Consider the following 25787-nt stretch of genomic DNA (forward strand, 5'->3'; position numbering starts at 1 on the left):
CTGATGAGGAAGAACAATGCTTACCATCAGGCAAAGACATAGAAGTCAAGGCCTCTGTATCCCAAACATCCAGACTAAATATTCTGTGGGCTCAGGCCATGGAAGAGCTCAAAAAGGATTTTGAAAATCAACTTAGAGAGGTGGAGGAAAAGCTGGGAAGAGAAATGAGAGATATACAGTCAAAGCATGAACAGCAGGTCAGCACCCTGCTAAAGGAGACCCAAAAAAATGCTGAAGAAAATAACACCTTGAAAAATAGGCTAACTCAATTGGCAAAAGAGGTTCAAAAAGCCAATGAGGAGAAGAATGCTTTCAAAAGCAGAGCCAAATGGAAAGGGAGATTCAAAAGCTCACTGAAGAAAATAGTTCTTTCAAAATTAGAATGGAACAGATGGAGGCCAATGACTTTATGAGAAACCAAGAAATCACAAAACAAAACCAAAAGAATGAAAAAATGGAAGATAATGTGAAATATCTCATTGGAAAAACAACTGACCTGAAAAATAGATCCAGGAGAGACAATTTAAAAATTATGGGACTACCTGAAAGCCATGATCAAAAAAAGAGCCTAGACATCATCTTTCATGAAATTATCAAGGAAAACTGCCCTGAGATTCTAGAACCAGAGGGCAAAATAAATATTCAAGGAATCCACAGAACACCACATGAAAGAGATCCAAAAAGAGAAACTCCTAGGAACATTGTGGCCAAATTCCAGAGTTCCCAGGTCAAGGAGAAAATATTGCAAGCAGCTAGAAAGAAACAATTCAAGTATTATGGAAATACAGATTAACGCAGGATCCAGCAGCTTCTACATTAAGGGATAGAAGAGCATGGAATAGGATATTCCAGAAGTCAAAGGAACTAGGACTAAAACCAAGAATCACCTACCCAGCAAAACTGAGTATAGTACTTCAGGGGAAAAAATGGTCTTTCAATGAAATTGAGGATTTTCAAGCATTCTTGATGAAAAGACCAGAGCTGAAAAGAAAATTTGACTTTCAAACACAAGAATGAAGAGAAGCATGAAAAGGTGAACAGCAAAGAGAAGTCATAAAGGACTTACTAAAGTTGGTTTACATTCCTACATGGAAAGACAATATTTGTAACTCTTAACTTTTCAGTATCTGGGTACTGGGTGGGATTACACATGCACACACACACACACACACAGAGACAGAGTGCACAGAGTGAATTGAAGAGGATGGGATCATATCTTAAAAAAATGAAATCAAGCAATGAGAGAGAAATATATTGGGAGGAGAAAGGGAGAAATGGAATGGGGCAAATTCTCTCATAAAAGAGGCAAGCAAAAGACTTATTAGTGGAGGGATAAAGAGGGGAGGTGAGAGAAAAACATGAAGTTTACTCTCATCACATTCCACTAAAGGAAGGAATAAAATGCATACTCATTTTGGTATGAAAACCTATCTTACAATACAGGAAAGTGGGGGATAAGCAGGGTGGGGGGATGATGGAAGGGAGGGCATGGGGAGGAGGGAGCAATTTGAGGTTGACACTCATGGGGAGGGACAGGATCAAAAGAGAATAGAAGTAATGGGGGACAGGGTAGGATGGAGGGAAATATAGTCAGTCTTATACAACACAACTATTATGGAAGTCATTTGCAAAACACAGATTTGGCCTATATTGAATTGCTTGCCTTCCAAAGGGAAGGGGTGGGGAGGGAGGGAGGTAAAGAAGTTGGAACTCAAAGTGTTAGGAACAACTGTCGAGTAATGTTCTTGCCACTAGGAAATAAGAAATACAGGTAAAGGGGTATAGAAAGTTATCTGGCCCTACAGGACAAAAGAGAAGGTGGAGACAAGGGCAGAGAGGGATGATAGAAGAGAGAGCAGATTGGTGATAGGGGCAATTAGAATGCTTCGTGTTTGCGGGGGGAGGGGACAAAAGGGGAGAAAATTTGGAACCCAAAATTTTGTTAAAATGAATGTCAAATAAATATATTTTTAAAAAAAAGCTGAAAAAAAAATAATAGAATTTCCCTTTGTTGAATTCTCTACCTTTTCAAGTATAAAATTGTCATTAAAGCAAGTCAAGAAGTTATTAACCGTTCTGCCTTTGGCAGAGAAATAGAGAAAGTACCAAATGAAGTCTGGATAATTGACATTGTCCTTCACTACTGTATCGTACCTCTATGCCAGTGTTGTGACCCATTTTCCAGACACCTCAACTACTTCCTTTTTATATCCCTATGGATTATAATATTTGCCAGTGACAAAATCACCTCCATTTCTCCTTCCATTAATCTTCACTCTAATATTTTCTGTTACTCTTCCGCTTTCTGGTTCCCCTTTCTGGTTCTCATGAAAACCATGAGAGTGATGACAGGAAAAGCAGAGAGTATTTGGAAAAGGAAAGGCAATTAGTAGTGTTATGAACTGCAGAGAGTCAAAAATGGTGAAGACTGAAAAGGCCATCAAGTTTGACAATTAAGAGATTATTGGTAATTTGGAAAAGTACAGTTACAATTGAAGGGTAAGGATAAAAGTCAGATTGTATTAAGTTTAGAAGAGAGTGAGAAAAAAAGTTAGGAAGGAAGTGGAGTCACTGAAAGTAGAGACTTTTATAAGGTGTTTGAAAGAGGAGGAGAAAGATAGGATGATACCTTGAGGTGATGGTAGGGTGTAGTTAGTGTTTTCTAAGGATGAGGAGACCTGGGCATGTTTGTAGATGGCAGGAAACGAACCCAGTAGCCCTGTCGATTTCACCTTTGTAACATCTCTCCCTTTCTCCTCTCTGACATTACTACCAGTCTAGTGCAGGCTCTTATCACCTCATGTCTTGATTACTCTGCTGGTGGGTCTTGTCTGTCTCAAGTCTCTCCCCACTCCAATCTAATCACCAATTTAGCTGCTAAAGTACTTGATCACGTCACTGATTCACCTCACTACCATTCAATAAACTCCAGTGGCTCCCTCTTGGCTCTAGAAGCAAATACAAAATGCTCTGTTTGGCATTTAAAGCCCTTCATAACCTCGGCCCTTCCTACCTTTCCAGGCTTCTTAACCTTGCTCACCATTCAATCCAATGACAATGGCTTCCTGGTTGTTCTTGAATAAGACACTCCTCTGCTCTGGGCATTTTATCTGGCTGGCCCCTATGAATGGATTGCTCTCTCTCCTCAGCTCTGACTACTAGGTCTAGCTGTCTTTAAGTCTTAAACTAAAATTCTACCTTCTACCGGAAGCCTTCCCTAATCCCTTTTAATTTCAGTGTCTTCCCTCTGTTAATTATTTCCTCGTTATCCTGTATATAGCTTGCTTTGTATATATTTGTTTTCATGTTGTCTCCCCCATTAGGTTGTAAGCTCCTTCAGGACAGGAACTGTCTTTTGCCTCTTTTTTGTATCACAAGCACTTGACACTGTGCCTGGCACATACTACTAGTTGCTTAATAAATGTTTATTAAAATGAATTGAGAGGCAGGGATGTGGAAGAGAGCTTTCCAGGAATGTGAGATAGCTTCTGTAGCAGTACAAAAGTAGGAGATGGAGTTCTGAGTTGAGGGCTCTAAATTAGAATGTAGGCTGTATAAAGGGGGGAGTCATGTGCAGTAAGCCTGGAAAGATTCTTTTGGAACCAGATTATGAAATTCTTTAAATTCCGAGTCAAGACATTTATATTTTATCCTAGAGGTAATAGAGAGCTAATGGTGATTCTTGAACAGAATAGCAGTATGATCAGACTTGTGCTTGAGTAAGATGATATTTGGAAGCTGCGGTGGATTGAAGAAGGGAGGGTGCTAGAAACTAGGAGTCTAATTAGGATATTGTTGAAATAGGCCAAGCAATAGATGATGAAGACTTGAGCTAGTGTGTTAGTTATGGGATTGGAGAGCAAGGAATAGTAGGCAGGGTAATACAGTGGAAAAAATACTGCATTTGGAGTCCAAGGGCTAGATTTTGGATATTTGGTCTGCTACTTACTATTTGTATAACTTTGGCCAAGTCAACTCTCTGGGCCTTAGCTCTTTGTGAAATGAGAGGGTTGGAGTAGATGGTCTCTAAGAGCTCTTTCAGCTTTAAAACCATAATCCTATGATCGCATGTGCATGTGTACATATGTGTGTATGCATGTATATATAATTTCTTCCCTCTTTGGATCAGTTCAGATGAGCGTGAGGTTCAAGAGTTACCCACCACTACACCTCCACCATTTTCCCCCTCTGCTGTAAAAATTTTTGCTTACACTCCTTTTTATGTGAAGCTATTTCTCCCTTCCTCCTCTCTCTTCTCCCAATGCATTCCTTTTCCTCATCCCTCCACTTTTTTTTTTACATGATTCCATCCTAATCAAGTCACATCTGTCCACCCTTTCTAACTACCCTAATAATGATACAGTTCTTAGAATTTCTCCTTCACGTTTACCTTTTTATATTTATCTTGAGTCTTGTATTTAAATGTCATGTTTTCTATTCAGCTCTGGTCTTTTTATCACAAATGCTTCAAAGTCCTCTATTTCAATAAATATCCATTTTCCCCTCTGAACTGTTATACTCAGTTTTGCTGGATACGTTACTCTTGGTTGTGAACGGGAACAGATTTAGTGAAGACTTCTCAGTGGTGTGGAAACTCTTCCCTAGAGTGGAGGAGACCTTAGACCCAGGTTTCAGTTCCTCCAGAGTCAATATACAGTGCATTAGGATCAATAATTGGCTGTGGCTCACTAACTCCTCAATACCTAATTTGAGTATGTGCACACAGTCTGCAGTCCTCACTTTGGTCTGCCTGATTTGCATAAGTTCTCAATGCTCCATTTGCACAGTCCTCAGTGCTTAATTTGCATATGATGACCTGGGCTTTGTAACAGTCAGGGGAGCAGGAAATTTGAACCAAAAGGGATTGGTTAGATTTTGCGCCTAGAATGTAAGACCTTGCTTCTCAGCCAATGAGAATAATGGTCAGCCATGGGAGGGGGACTTCCTCATCAGGGTCTATACAAATTGCCATTCTGCTTCTGTAAGTTGCCTCCCAACAGCTTCTGCTTCTTGGGAGATTGGAATAAAGGAGATTTTTTGTTTTTACTTTGAGACGCCTCTGAGCTGTCAATTTGAGTAAAGGTTGGGGGGGGGGGGGGGTCCATGCTATCCCACATGCTATCCTTTGCTTTCTGGAATATCATATTCCAAGCCCTCTGCTCCTTTATTGTGGTAGCTGCTAAGTCTCCTGTGCTTCTGACTGGTTCACAGTTTTTGAATTTTTCTTTTTTGGCTGCCTTTTATATTCTTCTTGACCCAGAAACTCTTTAATTTGGTCGTAATATTCCTGGGACTATTTATTTTGGGATCTCTTTCAGGTGGTTTCTTTTGATTTTTTTTTCTTTTTGGCCCTCTTATTCTAAGATACAGGGGTAGTTTTCCTTGATAATTTCTTGAAATATAATGTCTAGATTCTTCTTTTGATCATGGCTTTTAGATAGTCTAAGAATTCTTAAATTATCTCTCTTCAATTTGTTTTCTAGGTCAGTTTTTCTTATGAGAAGTTTCACATTTTCTTCAATTTTTTTTTTAATTGCTAGGAAGTGAAAGGGAGAGAAGAATTTTTTTGTACATTGCCAAAAAAAAAAAAAAAAAGGAAAAAGCCAAAGAGGTTCATGGGAGTTGATAAGATCATTGAGATTTACCTTGAGAGAACCCATCCCACAACAAAGGGCTGAATAATGTATACACACGTACAATGATTCATCATAGAAGATTGAAAAAGGAATTGGTAAGCTATGAAAAGAAATGGAAAATATGTCACAAAAATTCAGGGAAGGAAGTATGTAGGAGAGGATAGTTTGTTGACAGTGTCAGATGCTGCCAAGAAGTCAAGATGAAAACTGACAATAGGCTCTAGGATTAAGCAATTGTGAATCTCTTTGGTAACCTTGGAGAGAGCAGTTTGAATGATGAGATCAGAAACTGTATTGTCAAGCTTGCTGTGCTTCCAGAGAGAATGAGTTCTCTTTCTAATGAGATGGCACATTACTCTTACATATAGCTCCTAGTCAGATTTTTTTTTGTATTATAGACCCCTTTGGCAATTTGAGGAAGCCTATAGATCCTTCTCAGAATAATGTTTTTAAATATTTAAAATATATAGTAACACAAAGGAGAAATAGTGACTTGCCCAGGACACTGGGCAGGTAGTAAGTGTCTTAAGGGCACATTTGATCTCAGGTCTTACCTGATTCCAGATCTGGTGCTCTATCCACTGTGCCACCTAGCTGCTTGCACTCCACTAGAGAGAGACCTTTTCTTTGGGTTTAGTCATTCAGTCAGTTCTGAGTTTACTAACTATATGATCCTTAAGCCCACAAGCTCTGTCTTATTCACAAGGATATCGAGGCTTTGTCATATCCTTTTCTGAAATCTAGGCATCATATGCCTTTTGCTTGTCTTTGATCTCTGAGGCTAGTTACCCCTTCAAAAAAAAAAGTAGTAGTGTGGTGAATGAAATGAAATATGGTATGGTCCTTTGTGGGCCTGTCCTTGGCAAAGCCATGCTGGTTCTTCCTGTTCATTTCTTTGTTTTTCTAATGAGTTTTCTGTATTTGCCAGGAAGTCAGGCTCTCTGGCCTTTCATTTACAAATGATGGAGGAAACTACTCAACTCCTGTTTTGCTTTTTTCTCAGTCAAGGAGACAGATTTTCAAAACCGGAGTTACGTCAGTGCCAGGTTTGCAGTTTGTTTCCTGAAATGCATATTTATCTCTTTCTCCTTCTGTCCAGGTACTCTGGAGTAGACAGCATTGCTTCTGTTTCTATTTCCATTGATCCTTATCACATGTGCTTTTTCCATTTGGGTCCTGTGATCCCTTTTCCATACCCAGTGCTCCTCACCTTGATTACCCCTTTTTATCTGTTTTCTTCCTTTTGAATACTCTTCCAGGTTCATATTCCAGCCATGAGCATCATCCATACATGGTCCACATCAGTGGAATGTAGACGTCTGAGGCCAAAGGTTTTATTACTAGTTCCCATCTTGGGGATTATCTCCTGATCACTTTTTTCTTGCTGTTCTTTTGCATATGTCTTACAGCTATCTCTTAGATATGGCTTGACAGATGTTTGTGGACAATTTTCACTTTCCTTTTCAGATTCACAAGATTACAGACAGGTATCTGTACTTTTCCTCATCCTTTATTAAGTGTACTGCATCACTGCTGCAAGAGTTTATTACTGTTCTATTTAAGGTCATGGTCCAGAAACAGAATTCTTTATTTTCAGATTTCCTAGCTGTCTCTTTACACCTTAATCATCTCTTTTCTGGAGCTACTACTGTCTTTCATCAGCATTAGTGAGCTACAACCTACCTGTTTGAAAGTTGTCTGTTTGTTGCCCAGAACTTCATAGTTCTTACTTCCTAGGTCATTGCTGATGGTGTTATTTATTGCCACATAAACCATCAGGCTGACAAGCCTTTGGAGCTGTTTCTCATATCTCAGATACAAGTTCAAGGCAAGCAAACAGACCCTCTTTCTGTTCTGTCTTCTTGACAGAGAGCTGCTTTTGTATCTCTCAGCAGGGAGTCACCAGCTTTCATCATCATTCCTGTCTCCTTATACTAGATGCTACTGGACAGCATCTCTTCTGCACCTCTGGGGCCCATTGTCATAGGAGAACTGGAAATTGCTTCCTTCTCAAGTGTGCAACCTCTCGCCTGCACCAGGAGCCTTCTGCAAACTGTTGCCCATACTTGTATACTCAGGGGTCCTTCCTTTCCTTCTCCCTCACATGTTTCCGCCCTAAATTTCCTGATCCAGGGAAGGATTCCTCTCTGCTTCAAAATCTTTTCTTCTCTTGAGACTCTTTTTCTGTTCTCTCAAGGAGATTCACTCTCCCTTATGATGGAGGGAGTAGAAGAACGCTTCTCCAACCATTTCCCCTTCTTTTTGAGGGAGGCCAAACTGGATTTTGGGCACACACATCTATTACTTGGTACTGGAAGAAACATTTGTACATTCTTTACAGGTCTCTGCAGCATTTCCTTTGCCCTCTGTCTTTGATAGCAGCAAGATTCTGTCTTACTCTTTTCAGTGGTTTTCCTGGCAAACCACTGTAACCAAGATCAAGTGAGAAAAATTTGTGACACTCTGCAGACTGCCAAGTGGTATATAAGTACTTCTCAGTATTTTGCCATGCCTGTTTGTGGACCCAGCTCATCAGCAGCTAAAAGCTGCTGAGGGAAGCTTTATTTTTTTTATAGTTAGCTTACATTCTTGGGAGAGACAAGGGCACATAGAAGTATATAAATAATAAATATAAGGAAATTGTTGGCAAATGTGACAAAAGAGGAAAATAAAGTTATGCTCTTTATTGCACTGTTGGTGAAGCTATGAATTGGGCCATTCTGGAAAGCAGAAAGTTACCCAACTTTGAATACCCTAACTGTATTGCAACTTGGTCTGTACCCTAAAGAAAGAAGAAAAGGATGTATAGATAGAAAAACTTCTCATTTTTTTGTGGGAGCCAAAAAAATTGGAAACTAAGAGGTTGTCCTATTAAGAGAAGGCTAAACAATTGTGACATATGACTGCAATGGAATATTGTGCCATTAAAAATTATGAAATGGACAATTTCAGAAAACACTGAATACTTTTGTGAATTGATACAGAATTGGGGCAGCTGGGTGATGCAATGGATAGAGCACACCAGCTCAGGAGTCAGGAGGACCCGAGTCCAAATCTGGCCTCAAATGCTTATTAGCTGTGTTACCCTGGGCAAGTCACTTAACTCCAATTGTCTCCTCAAACACCCCCACCCCAAAAAAAGAATGAAGTGAGAATAATTTATACAATTATAATAATATTATAGAGAAAAACAATTTTGAAAGATTTCAGAACTCTGATCAACATAATGATAAACCACAAGTTCCAAACATGAAGATGAAACATTCATCACTTGACAGAGAGATGTACACTGTGTCCATGATTCCTGATATTGATTATCGATCTTAGACTTACCTGCCTTTTGGAATATTGACCAACCAAGAGAATAATCTACCAGAAAGTGTGTTTATTTCTTGCTTTATTTTCCTGGGATTGCCAAAAGTTTTATTTTTTTCCCAATAACTTTTGTTGATGCTTTTTTGTTTTTATATCTCAGTCATTTTTAGATATCCCCCCATGTGAGGAATGAATATTTCTCTCATATTTAATAACTAATTGTATTAGGACCAAGATTTTTTTCCCCTTTCTTCCTCATCCAGAAACTAGCTGGTATGGGATATCTCTGTTACAGATTTACCAGGCCAAGATCCAATCACACATTAAAAGAAATTCTAAGTTTGGACTAATGGATGTACTCCTATTCATTGTGTTTGCTCAGACAGTTCTAGGGAAGTTTTGATTCTCCCTATTAGTTGATGTCTCTGACCAAGATTTAAGTGACCTAAGTCACAGACCCCAAGATAGTCCACCTCCCACCAATCAGAGGTGATTAGGCATCCCTCAGGAACATCTTCTCTTCAAAGGGTGTATAACTGTGACCCTGCTGCCATTAGGGATATTTGGTCTAAGAGAGATAGCCAAATGACCATCCTTTTATTACTAACTGGCTGGCATTATTAATAAAATAATTAAATTACACAGAAACTACGTCTCTCAAGCCTTTTTAAACATCCCACCTGGGGCCTCCATCACCCCCTAAAAAAGTTGAGCAAACCAAATACGCACTAACCCTGTCCTGTATTGGAGCCTTCCTAAAAATATTTTTTGTTGGGTTACTTATCATGTATCTGACAAATATATCCCCTCTTAGCCTGATCAGGCTCTCTCTTAAGAAAGTCTCCTGAGGTCCTCTCTTCTGTGGTGATATTGAGAAAGAGGACTTCAGCCATTTTGATATAATGTACCAGTAGATCCTGCAATTTTACCTGAAATACAAAACTGAGGCCTCGGCAGTGTTGTTGTGGTCATTAATGTAGCACATTTCCTTAGCATATGATGTGGCTGATTCTGTCTTGGTGAGGTTGGATAATTACATACAGTTTTCCTGACTCCCTCAACAGTTAAAGTTGAATTAGGAAGTATTTTTTACATTTGTTCCTAAATTTCAAAGAAAAGCCCATTGCTCTTTGGATTACTGTGTGTGGCATTAAAATCTTTATCTTGCTTGCATCATGTTGTGAGAATACTATCTGGTGTGATAGAGGGCTCATTGCCCTTTTCCATTTTAATTCTGATTGGTATTTTTACTGGTTAGCTTTGAATATTGATCTCTTACCTAATAAATGAGACATTTCACTGGCTCAGTCATTTCTCATTTTCCCATGCTACTTGTTTGATTCCTTAATGAACAGTTCAAAGATTGTATAAGCTAAGTCTTAGCTAATTTAATCTCATAGTAAAGTATTAAAGTTGTTATGCGATTTAGCATCAAATCCTCATTTTAAATGTGCTGCTCTTTGTATATGAAGATTACTAGGTAGATGAAGAAATTACTCACTTTGAAGACCTAGAATTCACTTACAATATCATATATACCAGAAGTGTAATCGCAAAATGCACTACAGTCTCACGAAGGGGAATTATTGCATTTCTAGAAAGTGATTGGGTTGGTAGGGTAAGCATAATACCATCCTTGATATATTTAATGATTAGAGGGCTGTAGTTCACAAATTTTAACACTTTCTGAACACCCCACAGTGTATGTGTGTGTCTGTATGCAGAGAGAGAATGAATTAGCTTAGGCCTAGTAAGCACCTTAGTGAATTTATCTAGTGGTAAAACTGCTAATTCTATCTAAGATGTTGACTTCATGTATCATCCTTTCACTGGAGCTTTTGAATTTTAAAAGAATTCTTCCAGAGAGCAATATTGAACAGGAAATAAATCACTGCTGTGATGGAATTTAAGGCCTAATCAGCACTACAGGTAATGGGGAGTTTGGAGTGATGAGAAGAAGCTTCACCAAAAGGCCCCAATTACTGCCTAGTATGGGATCAACCCTATTGTGGCCCTGTGAACATGTTGCTATTATATGTTGGGAGGGGAATAAAAGTTACATTTTCTTCCTCTTATTGAATTAGTTTGATAACCAGTTGCTGTATTTTTGATAATTTGCTTATAGCAGTGGCCAAATCCCTCTCTCTGAATGTGTATGAGACAAAAATTGATACTTCAGAGCTCCCACAGTATTTTGTAGCTAGTAGGTGCCCGGTGCTGATTGATACGAAAGTGCTGAATATCGTACATGAAGATTATGCTACTGACTTATTAGTAGTTGTATAAGAATTCACTTAGGATTGTTTTTCTAGGAACTAGGGGACCACAAATCATGATCCCACCTGCCCTCCAGGCAAGATATTGTTTGTCATTAGGAGGATTGAAGGAAAGATGATTAAGGCTTCCTCAGTACGAAGTTATTCCTATGACTACAAAAATAACGCAAAGAAATATCCTCATTATACTAGTGTAGCACATTTAAAATGAAATTTGATGCTACCTTGATTAATCATAACCTTAGAGCATTATGAGAATAAATGGGGTAATGCTTAACCTATGCAGTTTTTCAGCTGTGTATTAGGAAAGTACAATATTAAAATATCTCACTTTTTAATAATGAAATTTAGTGATATTGAAATTTTTCACTTTGAATACTGTTTTGACATTGAAAAAATAATTTTCTTGAATGTGGAAAAAAAATCCTTAGGGATCCACAGAATGTTCCTTTGAGATTGGTGTGGGTTTCACTGATCAGTGACATCATTCTTGTTGCTGTTTATTTTCTCCTGTGTCTCCTTTTGTTTTTGGATGCTTGTAATTATCCGTTGTTTTCTTTGCTGAATTCCTTAAAATGCCCAGCTGTCTTGGACATTCATTATGGACTTGATTAATTGATTTTTTAATTATCTTGCTGTACCAGTATAACTTACATTAGTTCTAGGGTACTGACAAATAAGATATTTTTTTATGAGAATAAGTACACTAAAAGACAGATTTGAGTTGCTTATAGCTCTAAAGCTATGTTACTATAAATTTAAATATAAAATTGAATTTTATATAATATTTATATAATAATAATTTCATTATGAATGTGCAATGTGAAATACGAGTGATGGCTGCTCTTGAAAACTTGAACCCTGTAGATTTGCACTCATTATAGGAACTATCAACTTACCAAGTATTTTTTTTCTTTTGTTTCTTTCTTTTTTTACCAAGTATATCGAGTGCCTTTTTATGTGCTAACACTGGTGGGCCCCACACAACTTTAGGAAGACACATTTTCATCTTTGTTAATTAGCCTTGACGTAAGAAAATTAGGACAAGAATCATCAACCTCTGTGACCCTGACAACTTCTAACTAAGGCAGATGTGGGGAAGCCTTTTTTATTCCTCACTGTCTGAAGTTCTTTTCTTTCTTTTTTCACCTGTGTAAGGCATCCCAGTGGCCATAGAAGTTACTGTCACAGAACAGAGAAATAATGTGTAAAGAGGAAAAAGGGGAGGGGGTCATGTTGGCTTATTTCCCACAGAAGAGAATGTTGTTTCTGTAACTTCCAGTGACACTCAAGACAGAATCATGTGTTCCAGGTTACTACAAAAAAGGACTGGCAGCTAGGAGATGAATGTTTTGGGCCAGGGGGACCCATGATTTAGGAAATTTTGGTGGGTGTTTTTCCTTAATTGTGACTGACTTCATTTCCAGAAGAACCATTAAATGTTTACTTGTATAAGTAATAAGAGAGCAGCACTCTACTGATTTTTGAATACTTTTTTTTTTGGTGAGGCAGTCAGGATAAAGTGACGTGTGCAAGGTCACACAGCTGGTGTCAAGTGTCTGAAGTTGGATTTGCACTCAGGTCCTCCTGACTTCAGGGTTCTTGCTTTGTCCATAGTACCACCTAGATGCCCCTTTAAATGCTTTTTAATAGATACTATTATAGAATTGATATTCTTTCTGAAGTCTGAGCAGCTCAGCTGTGAGGTCACCAGTAGTAATCATAATTGGTTGGCTAAGCAGAAATGGTTTTTGCTGTTCTCATTGCCACAACTTAATGAAGTTTTAACCCGTGACTTCATGTGTGTCAGAGCGGTAACAAAAAGTGGTAATATTCATGTGCAGTCATAATTATATTGACTTGCTACTGACCAGTTTGAGCTATGCTAATGTCTGGTCTCATGGGGTTTTGCTCAGAATAGATATGTCTGCTAATGCCCCTGATTTCCACTTATTTTGTAAAAAGATATAAATTTAACTGAACCCAGATTTAGTAACAAAGAATGGATGTTATAAATTCATTATTAAATTTAAAATTTGAAGTCCATTATTATTGGTTAATATGTACTTTAGAATAAGAGTTTGCTTGTGACATTCCCCAAATTTTTTTGTGCTTGCTGTTGTGCATGCCCTGGAGTGATTTATTCCTGATAAGTTATTTTTTTGGAGTCAGTGTGGTACAGCAGAGACAGACAATACTGGAGTCAAAAGCAGAAGGACATGCGTTCAAATCCTGCCTCTGCTACTTACCACTACCTCTGTAATCTTGCATAAGTCACCATTTCATGTCCCTTGGTTTTTTCATCAGTAAAATGAGATGATGGCCTGGCATCCTTTCCAGTTCTATGTAATCTATGATTCTATGGATTGATTCTTACTATCTTAGACTATTATCATCTGTAGTTTATTAGGTTCCATGTAAAGGCTGTTGTTTCATTTTGGTGCTTACCATCTTATTCAAATTTTCCCAGCTTAGTGAAACCACTTATTTTTTCTTCTTTAGTTTTACCCACTTGTAACACAAGGAAGATCCTTAATATTTTTGATTAGGTAGGCAATATGGTACAATAGACCAATTTCCCTAATGAACATTGATACAGAAATTCTAAATAAAATATTAGCAAAGAGATTACAGCAATTTATCACCAGCATAATACACTATGATGAGATGGAATATATACCAGGAATGCAAGGCTGGTTCAGTATTAGGAAAACTATCAACATAATTGACCAAATCAATAACAAAACCACCAGAAATCATGATTATCTATAGATGCAGAAAAAGCCTTTGACAAAATACAGCATTCATTCCTATAAAAAACACTAAAGAGCATAGGAGTAAATGGAGTTTTCCTTAAAATGACAAGTAATATCTATTTAAAACCATTAGCAAGCATTATTTTTAATGAGGACAATCTTGAAGCCTTTCCAGTATGATTAAGGGTGAAACAAGGATGCCCATCATCATGACTGTTATTCAACATTGTACTAGAAATGCTAGCTTAACAGTAGAAGAAAAAGAAATTGAAGGAATTGGAATAGACAATGAGGAAACAACTATCAGTTCTTTCCAGATGATATTATGATACATACTTAGAGAATCAACTAAAAAAAAACTTGAAATAATTAACAACTTTAGCAAAGTCTCAGGATATAAAATAAACACACATAAATCATCAGCATTTCTATATTTTACCAACAAAGTTCAGCAGCAAAAGATAGAGAAATTCCATTTAAAATAATTGTAGACAATATAAAATATTCGGGAATTTACTTGTCAAGACAAACCCAGGAACTATATGAACACAATTACAAAACTTTTTCGCACAAATAAAGTCAGATCTAAACATTTGGGAAAATATCAGTTACTCATAGATAGGCCAAGTTGATATAATAAAAATGACAATCCTACCTAAATTAATTTACTTGTTCAGTGCCATAGCAAATTACCAAAAATTATTTTATAGAGCTAGAAAAAATAATAATTCATATAATAACATAATAATAATTCATGTGGAAAAAATAACAAAAGAATTAATGGGGAAAAAAATACAGAGGAGGTGGCCTGGCCATCCCAGATCTACAACTTTATTATAAAGCAGCAGTCATCAAAACTGGTATTGGCTAAGAAGTAGAGTGGTTGATCAGATTAGTTATACAAGACACAGTAGTAAATGACTATAATAATCTGCTGTTTGGCAAATCCAAAGACTCCAGCTTCTGGGATAAGAACTCACTATTTGACAAAAACTGATGGGAAAACTGGAAAACAGTATGGCAGAAACTAGGCACAGACCAACATTTCATACCATATACCAAAATAAGAAAAAAATGGATACATGATTTAGACTTAAAAGGGTGATACCTTAAACAAATTAGGAAAGCAAGGAATTGTTAATCTGTCAAATCTATGGAGAAGGGAAGAATTTTATGACCATACAAGAAATAGAGAACATTATAAAATGTATAATTTTGATTACATTAAATTAAAAAGGGTTTGCACGAACAAAATCAATGCAGCCAAGATTAGAAGGAAAGCAGAAATGTGGGAAACAATTTTCACAGCAAGTATTTTTGATGAAGGCCTCATTTCTCAAATACATAGAGAACTGAGTCAAATTTATAAGAATACAAGTCATTCCCCAAATGAGAAATGGTCAAAAGATATGAACAGGCAGATTTCAGGTGAAGAAATTAAAGCCATCTATAGTCATATGAAAAAATGCGCTAAATCACTACTAACTAGAGAATGAAAATTAAAACAAATCTGATGCACCACCTCATACCTCAGATGGGCTTACGTGATAGAAAAGGAACATGATAAATGTTGGAGAAGATGTGGGAAAATTAGACATTGTTGGTGGAGTTGCGAATTGATCCTGTCATTCTAGAGAGCAATTTGGAACTATGCCCAAAGGGCAATCAAACTGCATACCCTTTGACCCAGCAATACCACTACCATGTCAGTATCCTAAAGAGATCATTAAAAAGGGGAAAGGATCCACATGTACAAAAATACTTTTTGTGGTGGCAAAGAATTGGAAATTGAGGGAATGCCCATCAATTGAGAAATGGCTGAACAAGTTGTGGTATATGAATGTAATGGAATACTATCGTGCTATAAGAAAAGAGCAGACTGGTTTCAGAAAAACCTGGAAGGGCATATATATATGAACTGCTGCTAAGTGAGATGAGCACAGCCAGATCATTGCACACAGTAGCAGCAACATTGTGTGATGATCAACTATGATTGATTTATTGCTTTTGAGCAATAAAATTATGAAAGACTCATTATGGAAAACGCTTTCCATATCCAGAAAAAGAACTATGGAATTTGAATTCTGATTGAAGCATATTATTTCCGTGTGTGTGTGTGTGTGTGTCTTCTCTTTTGTTCTGCTTCTTTCACAACATGACTGATGTGAAAATATGTTTAATATGATTATATGTGTATAGCCTTAATCAGATTACATGCTGTCTTGGCGAGGGGGAATGGGAGGGAGGGAGAAAAAAATTGGAACTCAAAATCTTATAAAAAAATGAATGTTGAAACTATCTTTACATGTAATTGGAAAAAAAATACTATTAAAATAAAGAAAACAAAAAAACAACAAAAAAAGAACCCTTGGTTTGGAAAAGAAGATAACCTAGGATAAGACTTTGGTGTACATCAAAATAAGGGGCAGAAAATGGATGGTCAGAGAAGCCATCAGACAGATAGGAGAACTAAGAGAGAACAGTGTCACAGAAACGTAGAGAGGACGCAAGTCAACAAGCATTTATCCCATGCTTGCTGTATGGCAGGTAGTGTACTGAGCACTTGGAATACAAATACAAGCAGAAAGAAATGCCCCAAGGAACACATGATAAGAAGCTGAAGGGAGTTGTGGGTAAGATCCTGCTTGGAAGCATGGCTGACAAAGTCTGGAGAGTGGAACCCAGAGAAGAAAAAAGCCATGACTGCCCTGAGGGGTTTCCTTAAAATGGAGGTTCTCAGAGGAAAGGGCTGCAGGGTCATTGTGTACTTTCCATGTGAGAATGCTCCTGGGACAGAGGGAACTTCCAGAGTGAGGAGGCATGGTAGAGAAAATCTGCACAGTCTGGAGTGGAACCTGGAGAGGAGAGTGTATCCAGGAACCAGAATGGTGATCACCAGGCTCAAATACAGGTGAGACGTTAGCAGGATGAGGAAAAGACCCATCAGCTTTGATAAACAGCAGCTTTAGTTAAGTGATAAAGTTGGAAGTCAAATGCTGACCCAGATTGAGTGAAGAGGACAGAAACAGAGGCAGTGCTTATAGACATCTTTTTCTAAGAGTTTGGTAAAGAAAAGTGAGAGAGATAAGATGATACTTAAGAGTACTGTATGGTAAAGTGAAGATATTGTAAGGATGGAGGAAGACCTAGTCATGTTTATAGGCAACAAAGGTCAATAAATGTGGAGAGATTGAAGGGGAAGGGGCAAGGCCTTGGAGTAATCTGCTACAGAAAGCAAGAGGAAGTGGGATCAGGTAAAGGAGTTGGCCTTGATTAAAAAAAGTAAGCCATCTCTTTATCAGAGACAGAGTTTTTGTAAAGAAAAAGTGTGCTTTTTAAACCTTATTACATGTATATGAATCATTTTTTTATCTGTCCAGTATTTTGTATCTGTCCAATTATATTGTATCTATCCAGTTTGCTAGTTTGATCTTGGGATTTTGAAGAGAGGAAGATAGAAATTGCTTGGCATGTATGTTTGTACCATTTCTTGAATCATCCTTTAAACTCACACATTTCAGTTTGCAAGTTAAGTATTGCCCCAAGCAAAAAAAGACGTGTAGAGAGACTGGAACATAACCAAAAATAGGCAAGAGTCCGGCAACTAGAGGGAAAAGGAAATAGAGGCTCAGAAACTTAGGGATGGTATCTCAGTGAAAGAGGAAATCCCATAGGAAAATGGTCTCTCAATTGCCAAATTAGAGAAGGAAGAACATGGAATTAAGTCATGAGAGACAGGTTTAGAGGAGAATAAATTCTCTTCATTCTCTTCTTTTTCATTGTTGAAAAATGCCATCGGAATAGAGTGGGCCTGGCCTTTGCTAAAATGAGGAATATGGTTATTACAGGATGTTACTGATTTTTATTGGAGTCAAATTGGGGCTTTCAAGTGATTAGGTGATCACCATGGACCTTTTTTGTTTGTTTTTTGCACAGAATACAATGGTTACAGAGTGTTTTAATTTTGTTTATTTGTAATAATAGTATGGCCAGTCAGTAAACAGTGTTATTCCAGAACTGTGCTAGGTGTTGGGGCTATAAAGATAATAATATAGCAACATCTGTTTACATGGTACTTTTAACGTTCACAAAGTACTTTACAAATATTATTTCATTTGAGCCTCACAACAACCCATATATATGTATGTATGTAATTTTTTTCTTTTCTTTTTTTATTTGAGTTTTCAACATTCCTTTCCACAAAATTTTGAGTTCCAAATTTTCTCCCATTTCTTCCCTCCCCCCACCCTAAAACACCAAGCATTCTAATTACCCCTATCACCAATCTGCCCTCCTAACATCCGTCCCTTCCCTTATCACCATCTTCTCTTTTGTCCTGTAGGGCAAGATAAATTTCTGTACCCCATTACCTGTATTTCTTATATCTGGTTGTATGCAAGAACAATACTCAACAGTTGTTCCTAAAACTTTGAGTTCCAACTTCTCTTCCTCCCTCCCTCCCCATCTATCCCCATTGGGAAGGCAAGCAATTTGATATAGGCCATTATCTGTGTAGTTTTGCAAATGACTTCCATAATTGTCATGTTGTGTAAGACTAACTATATTTCCCTCCATCCTATCCTGCCCCCCATTGCTTCTGCTCTCTCTTTTGACCTTCTCCCTCCCCAAGAGTGTTGACTTCTAATTGCTCCCTCCTCTCATTGCCCTCCCTTCCATCATCCCCCCCACTCTGCTTATCCCCTTCTCCCTGACTTTCCTGTATTATAAGATAGGCTTTCATACCAAAATAAGTGTGCATTTTATTCCTTCCTTTAGTCGAATGTGATGAGAGTAAGCTTCATGTTTTTTCTCTCACCTCCCCTCTTTTTCCCTCCACTAAAAAGTCTTTTGCTTGCCTCTTTTATGAGAGATAATTTGCCCCATTGCATTTCTCCCTTTTTTCCTCCCAATATATTTCTCTCTCACCTCTTAATTTCATTTTTTTAAGGTATAATTCCATCCTATTCAACTCACCCTATGGGTGGGTGGGTGTGTGTGTGTGTGTGTGATCCCACCAACTACCCAGATACTGAAAAAAGTTTCAAGAGTTACAAATATTTTCTTTCCATGTAGGAATGTAAACAGTTCAACTTTAGTAAGTCCCTTATGATTTGTCTGTGCTGTTTACCTTTTCATGCTTCTCTTGATTCTTGTGTTTGAAAGTCAAATTTCTTTTCAGCTCTGGTGTTTTCATCATGAAAGTCCTCTATTTCATTGAATGACTATTTTTTCCCCTGAAGTATTATACTCAGTTTGGCTGGGTAGGTGATTCTTGGTTTTAGTCCTAGTTCCTTTGACTTCTGGAATATCATATTCCATGCCCTTCGATCCCTTAATGTAGAAGCTGCTAGATCTTGTGTTATCCTGATTATATTTCCACAATACTTGAATTGTTTCTTTATAGCTGCTTGCAATATTTTCTCCTTGACCTGGGAACTCTGGAATTTGGCCACAATGTTCCTAGGAGTTTCTCTTTTTGGATCTCTTTCAGGAGGGGATCGGTAAGTTTCTTTCAATATTTATTTTGCCCCCCTGGTTCTAGAATCTCAGGGCAGTTTTCCTTGATAATTTCATGAAAGATGATGTCTAGGCTCTTTTTCTCATCATGGCTTTCAGGTAGTCCTATAATTTTTAAATTGTCTCTCCTGGATCTCTTTTCCAGGTCAGTTATTTTTCCAGTGAGATATTTCACATTATCTTCCATTTTTTCATTCTTTTGGTTTTGTTTTGTGATTTCTTGGTTTCTCATAAAGTCATTAGCCTCCATCTGTTCCATTCTAATTTTGAAAGAACTATTTTCTTCAGTGAGCTTTTGAACCTCCTTTTCCATTTGGCTAATTCTGCTTTTGAAAGCATTCTTCTCCTCATTGGCTTTTTGAACTTCCTTTGCCAATTGAGTTAGCCTATTTTTCAAGGTGTTATTTTCTTCAGCATTTTTTTGGGTCTCCTTTAGCAAGGTGTTGACCTGCTTTTCATGCTTCTCTTTTATCTCTTTCATTTCTCTTCCCAGCTTTTCCTCCACCTCTCTAAGTTGATTTTCAAAATCCTTTTTGAGCTCTTCCATGGCCTGAGCCCACAGAATATTTAGTCTGGATGTTTGGGATACAGAGGCCTTGACTTCTATGTCTTTCCCTGATGGTAACCATTGTTCTTCCTCATCTGAAAGGATGAGAGGAGATATCTGTTCACCATGAAAGTAACCTTCTATAGTCTTATTTTTTCCACCCTTTTTTGGGCATTTTCCCAACCACTTACTTGACTTTTGGGTTCTTTGTCAAGAGTAGGGTATACTCTGGGGATCTGTAAGATCTCAGTTCCTCCAAGGTGGCACAATCAAGCGTGTACACTGGTCTGGTAGCAGGCAGAGATTTGGTGCCCAGAATCTTAGCAGAGTTTCCTCTTCACAACCACCTTACTTCCAGTTCTGCCAAGCCAGCACTGGGGACTGAGATTCGGTAAGCTGCAGGGGCAGGGCCTCTACATGGGGCTGAGGTAAGAACCAGCTGCTCAGTGCCCCCAGGGGTTTTATGATCCAACAATGAATGTGGGCTGCTGTAGGGGCTGCTGTGGGAACTGCTGCTGCCTGCCCCATGTGGCCTCTGCGGCCAGGCCAGAGCTATGGGAAGGCCCTTCTCCCTTCTTGCCCAGCTGAAAAAACTCTGTCACTGACCTTTGGCACCTGTGGGTTGAGGGATCTGAGAACCCCTCCTACTACGGCTGGAGTAGGCCTCAGCCAAGGCTGGGCTGGGCTCCACTCCGTGTCTAGTATGACAGACATCGGCCTTTCAGGTCACCCTGGGCTGGAAATCCCCTCCACTCTGTTTTTTTGTGGCTTCTGCTGCTCTAGAATTTATGTATGTAGTTTTTATTCCCATTTTACAAATTGGGAAACTGAGGCAGGCAAGAGTTAAGTGGACTTGTCCAGGATCACAGCTAGAGTGTCTAAGACCAGATTTGAACTCAGGTTTTCCTGCCTCTGGTTTCAGTGCACGTGTGAGCAAAGCAAGACCTCTCTGGCTGCATTGTAGAGTACAGAAGGGGAGCAGTGTACGATGAGGCTGCAGAAGTAGGTTGGTGCTTTAAATGCCAAACAAAAGAGTTTCCAGGATCCTAGCGGCAGTAAGGAGTCACCAGACAGAGTTTTTTTTTTTTGTAGGAGAGCTGTATGGTTAGAATTGTGCTTAAGGAAAATTAGTCTGACAGCTGAGAAGAGGTTGCATTGGAGCAGGGAGGGACTTGAATGATGCAGGAAGACCAATTAGATTATTGTAATAGTGAAGACTAGAAGTTTTTTTTGAGGGTCTAAACTAAAGTGATAACTGTATGAGTGTAAGAAAAGACCAGAAGCAAAAAATGTGGTAGAGGTAGAGAAGATGAGATTTGGTCAGAAAATAATGTCTGACCTTGCTTGAGTAATAACTTAGCTTTGAAAGCATGTGCGTAGCCTTCTGAATGAAAGAGAGGATTTCCTGAAATTGAGCAGTATTCTCCTCCCTGGTGGTTAAAATTTGGTTCTCTGAGAGTCAGAGTTAGGGAAGGGAAAGGAGGTTATGATTTAGAGACCTTAGAGGTTTAAGCCCTCATTTTACAAATGAAGAAACAGATCTGGGGAGGTAAATGACTTACCCAAGGTCATCGGTAAGTGGCAGAGAATGAATTGGAAATCAGATCCTCTGGCTAAATCTGTCATTATTTCAACTGCATCAAAGTATTTACCATCTTAAGCTATTCATAAATGAGAAAATTCCACACCAGTGTTCTGTCTGCCATGTAAATGCCTCTGCCCCTGCCAATCTTACAATTACAATTACAATCCTGTAATTCAGTCCCTTCTCACTTTACGTTTTGGAATCCCCGCTTTCTATTAAGACTTAAGTACTTTATTCCTTCTACTTGAAGTTTTTCTTGATCCATTTGCCTTGCAGATACTTTCCTCAACTACCTTGAGTTCATTTTGTTTTTATTTTTGTATATTTATATGTGCTCAAGCAGTTTCCCTCATTAGAATCTAAGTTCCAGAGAGCTGAACATACAAATAGATTGGTGTAGAAATACATGAAATTTCACAGAGAGACAGGCCAAGGACAGGAGGAGGGAGTTTAAGAGAGGGTAAATTTGGAGAGAGAATAGTATAATCAAAACAGACTTAATTTCAGAGATTGGTTCATAAAGGATGATTGGGGCAGTGTGTGTGTGTGTATCTGAAGAGAGGAGGACAGAGGAGTCAGGTCAGACCACATCAGTTAGAGATGACTGGTATCAATGCTATTTCTTGTCCTTCACTGCCATCTTGTTTTTAAAGAAAGGGTTGGGACAAAAAGAGGGAAATACATCGATGAATATGACAGCATTCATAACAGTGAATATGAATAGAATGAACTCAAACATAAAGCAGAAGAGAATAGCAAGTTTCAATAATATGTTGTTTACAAAAAACACTCTTGAAATAAGAAGGTTCCCACAGATTTAAAATGGGAGATTGGAGCAGAATTCAGGTGAATTCAAAAAAGGAGAGGTGGCAGTCCATCTTAGACAAGGCAACAGTGAAAATACATGTTGTTAAGAGACAAATAAGGTGCTTAAAGGCACCATAGACAATGAATTAATATAAATAATTTATGTACCTAAAGGTAGGGAGAAATAGAAAAACTTTAATAGAGAAATCTAAGACAAAGCTAAAAGACAAAAAAGAAGTCTAAGTTACTGGGTAGAATTTTAGAACAGTTAGATTATGGTAGATCTTTGGCAAATAGTGAATAGGAACTTGGAGAAATGTACAAATTTCTTTACACACATTAACTGCATGACACCATTAGAAAAATTACTAGGGCACAAAGACCTCATAAACAAATGCAGAAAACCAGAAATAATAAACTCATCTTTGCTGCTACACCACAATAAAAATTAAGAAAGAATTCAAACTCAAATGGAGACTAATAGTATCTTAAAGAATATGCGGGTGAAAACAAATTCTAGAAATAACATACAATTTCATTAAACAAAATGATGAAATCACGTATGAAAACTTTTAGGATGTAACCAGTGCAGTACTTTAAGGAAAATAAATGTATACCTCTAAATGCTTTCATCAATAAGAGAGAGAGAACCAATGAATGAATTTGACATTTGATTTTTAAAACCTAGAAAAGGAGGAAAATTTTAACACCCCCACCAACACAAATTAGATATTCTGAAAATTAAGGAAAAGGGAAACAAAATTGAAAACAGAAAAATTTAATTGAGAAATAAAATTAAGATCGAGCTAACAAAAACAAGATAGATTTAGCTAATTTGACCCAAAAAAGAGGAAAATCAAATTGCCAAAATGAAGGAGAATTCACAACAGGCAAAGACGAAATAAAGGAAGTTATTATAAACTCTTTTGCCCAAACATATGCCAAATCTAATAATTTAAGTGATGTGGATGAGTATTTACAAATATGTAACATATCCAGATTAGCAGAAAAAGAAACAGAGAACTTAATTTATACACTCTCAGAAAAAGAAATTTAACAAGTTACATGAACTCCCAGAGGAAAACACTTTAGAATACAAGCTAAGTTGAGGGCAGGCTCTGTGTCCCCAGCACTTAGCAGAGTAGTGGGAGGTGCTTAGTTTGTTAACTGATTGAAGTGGCAGTGGGTGTCTGTCTCCTCACTGGAGAGACCTGAGTTATCACTTCTTGGGGATTTTATGGGGGAAATCTCTAGTGGTAGGTCCCTTCCATCTCTAGAGATGTAACAAGAAACCAGGGCTAGAATCAGAACTCCAGGCCACTGACTACCAGATCCAAGTGTTCTTGCTCCTGCGTCATGCTTCTTATCACAGAAAGTCAGAGGCCTACATTCTAAAATCTAGACCTGGCCTAGTTCCACAAACTAGCCAGGAGCTGTTGTGTAGGTCATCGATTACTTAAATTCCCTGAAATTCAGTTGACTAACTTAGAAATTAGGGGGCGGAGAGAAAGAAGTTCAACCAGCTAGACCTTTAAGATCTAGCCTTTGATGTCTTCCTGAGTTCTTCTGAAGGTCTTATCATGAGTTATCATGAGAATATTCTCCCCCTCTTGTTCCTCCCCAGTACACAGCATAGAAAGGGAAAGTTTCTTTCCCACTAAAGCCATTTGGTTATAGAAACTGCAGATGAGCTTTGGACTCTCAGACTGGATTCCAAAGTAGGCTAATCAGTCGCTTTGGCACTCATGTCCTGGTGAAAGCACAAAGAACTCTGAAATGAAAGAACAGTTCCCTCAAAAGAGAAAGGCTGGAAACATTTTAATCCCACGTTAAGAAATGTCTAAGTCTAAGGGGAATATTCATTAGTTTGAGCTTTATTTTCATTTAGGTATGAAAATTATCTTGATTTTCTTGGCCAATCAGGGCAGTTTCTGATTATTCTCTGTGTTCCCTCATAATTTGCTCACAGCATATATTTGAGTGCATGATGTGTCTGTCCTTGGTACTGTGCTAGACACTTGGGGAATAAGTGGTAAGAACAGCATACAACTTTGTGCATTTACATAGAAGTGCAAAAAGGGAATAAGAATAAACACAGCAATAGGGAATTTGACAAAATACAGGAGCTAAGTGCCAAATGAGCTGTCCACACAGTAAATGGTACGGGTTCAGAAAACAAGAAAGATCACTGGAGGTTAGAGTGCATGGGGAAATAAGACCTGTGCTAATGAAAGGTACAAATGAAGAGCAGTCTGTAAGTAAGAACCCTAAAGTCATACCTAGAGAATCCCTCCAGACTTCTTCTTCCAAGTTAGAATGCTTAGGAGCAAAAAAACCCCGAAAGACCAGTTTGTTGTGACAAGAAGTGGTTAAAAACAGTGCAGTGACCATGAGCCTGCAGAAAATACTAGAACCACCAAAGTGGACATGAGTCTGAAATTTCAGCTTTCTTGGGTCTTTAACCCTGTGGCTGGTGTTACCTTGGCTCTGCCCAATTCCTCATCAAACCTGGTAAACTCAGAAAAATCTCAGAATGGTAGTGATCCAGTTTAGTTTCTAGAGACCTGCTTGCAATTTGAACTTTGAAAAAGATTTAGACATTCTTCCCCTGTGGTTAATTCCATTTTGTCATGCTATTAATGTTATTTAAGTTATCACATATATACAACTTTCAGAGGATTATTTTTTAAACAGGATAACTTCATATGATGCATTCTGTGTAGCGTAGTGCCTGTCTCGTGGCAGATATTTAATAAATGTTTATTGATTACTAACGATCACATAATTTGTTGGGAAGTTTTTTGAATGATTGGAATAGAAGTGAAATTGATTATTTTTTTGTTTCTCTTTTAGGAAAGGTTTTCATTCCCACATGAGTTACGGAAATCCTCCACCTTACTCGGACCCAGGTCCAACTGCCCCATATCCACCATATGTACATCAACCAGGTGGTCCTCAACCATATCCTCCTGCTGGGCCTTATCCTGCTGGGCCTCAAGGGCCATATCCACCCCCTAATGCAGGGTATCCATACCAAGGCTATCCACAATATGGCTGGCAGGGTGGACCTCCTCCAGAAGCTCCCAAAACCACAGGTATTGTTAACTTTATGTACAGTCCTATGTCATAGTATTTTCATGTTCTTCTTGGCAAAAAGACGCAGTCCATCTGGCCTTTGTAATAGGGTTCATTCTTAAACTTTAGTAATTGTTTTTCCTAACTTTTCATGTCTAGCTAGGGGATAGGTATCCTCTTGATATTCTGAGCCTCTGTCCTTTGTGGTGTTCTCCTTTGGGACAGAAATCTTGTTTGGTATGTCTTCTAAGGGTCACTTGTGGGGGAAGAAAT

At 38.1% G+C, this 25787-nt stretch overlaps 1 protein-coding gene across 3 annotated transcripts in view; it reads left to right on the forward strand.

Moving 5' to 3' along the window:
• CYSTM1 (cysteine rich transmembrane module containing 1) overlaps positions 1-25787 on the forward strand; it is a 106054-nt gene that overhangs the window by 27454 nt on the left and 52813 nt on the right. For all 3 annotated transcript variants that reach the window (XM_072630496.1, XM_072630498.1, XM_072630497.1), the window contains one exon: positions 25293-25534. In XM_072630496.1, coding sequence (XP_072486597.1) covers positions 25312-25534 — 223 coding nt within the window. In that variant the 5' untranslated portion in view covers positions 25293-25311. The remainder of the gene's footprint in view (positions 1-25292; positions 25535-25787) is intronic.

This window comes from Notamacropus eugenii, chromosome 1 (assembly GCF_028372415.1).
Source record: "Notamacropus eugenii isolate mMacEug1 chromosome 1, mMacEug1.pri_v2, whole genome shotgun sequence".
NCBI lineage: Eukaryota > Metazoa > Chordata > Mammalia > Diprotodontia > Macropodidae > Notamacropus > Notamacropus eugenii.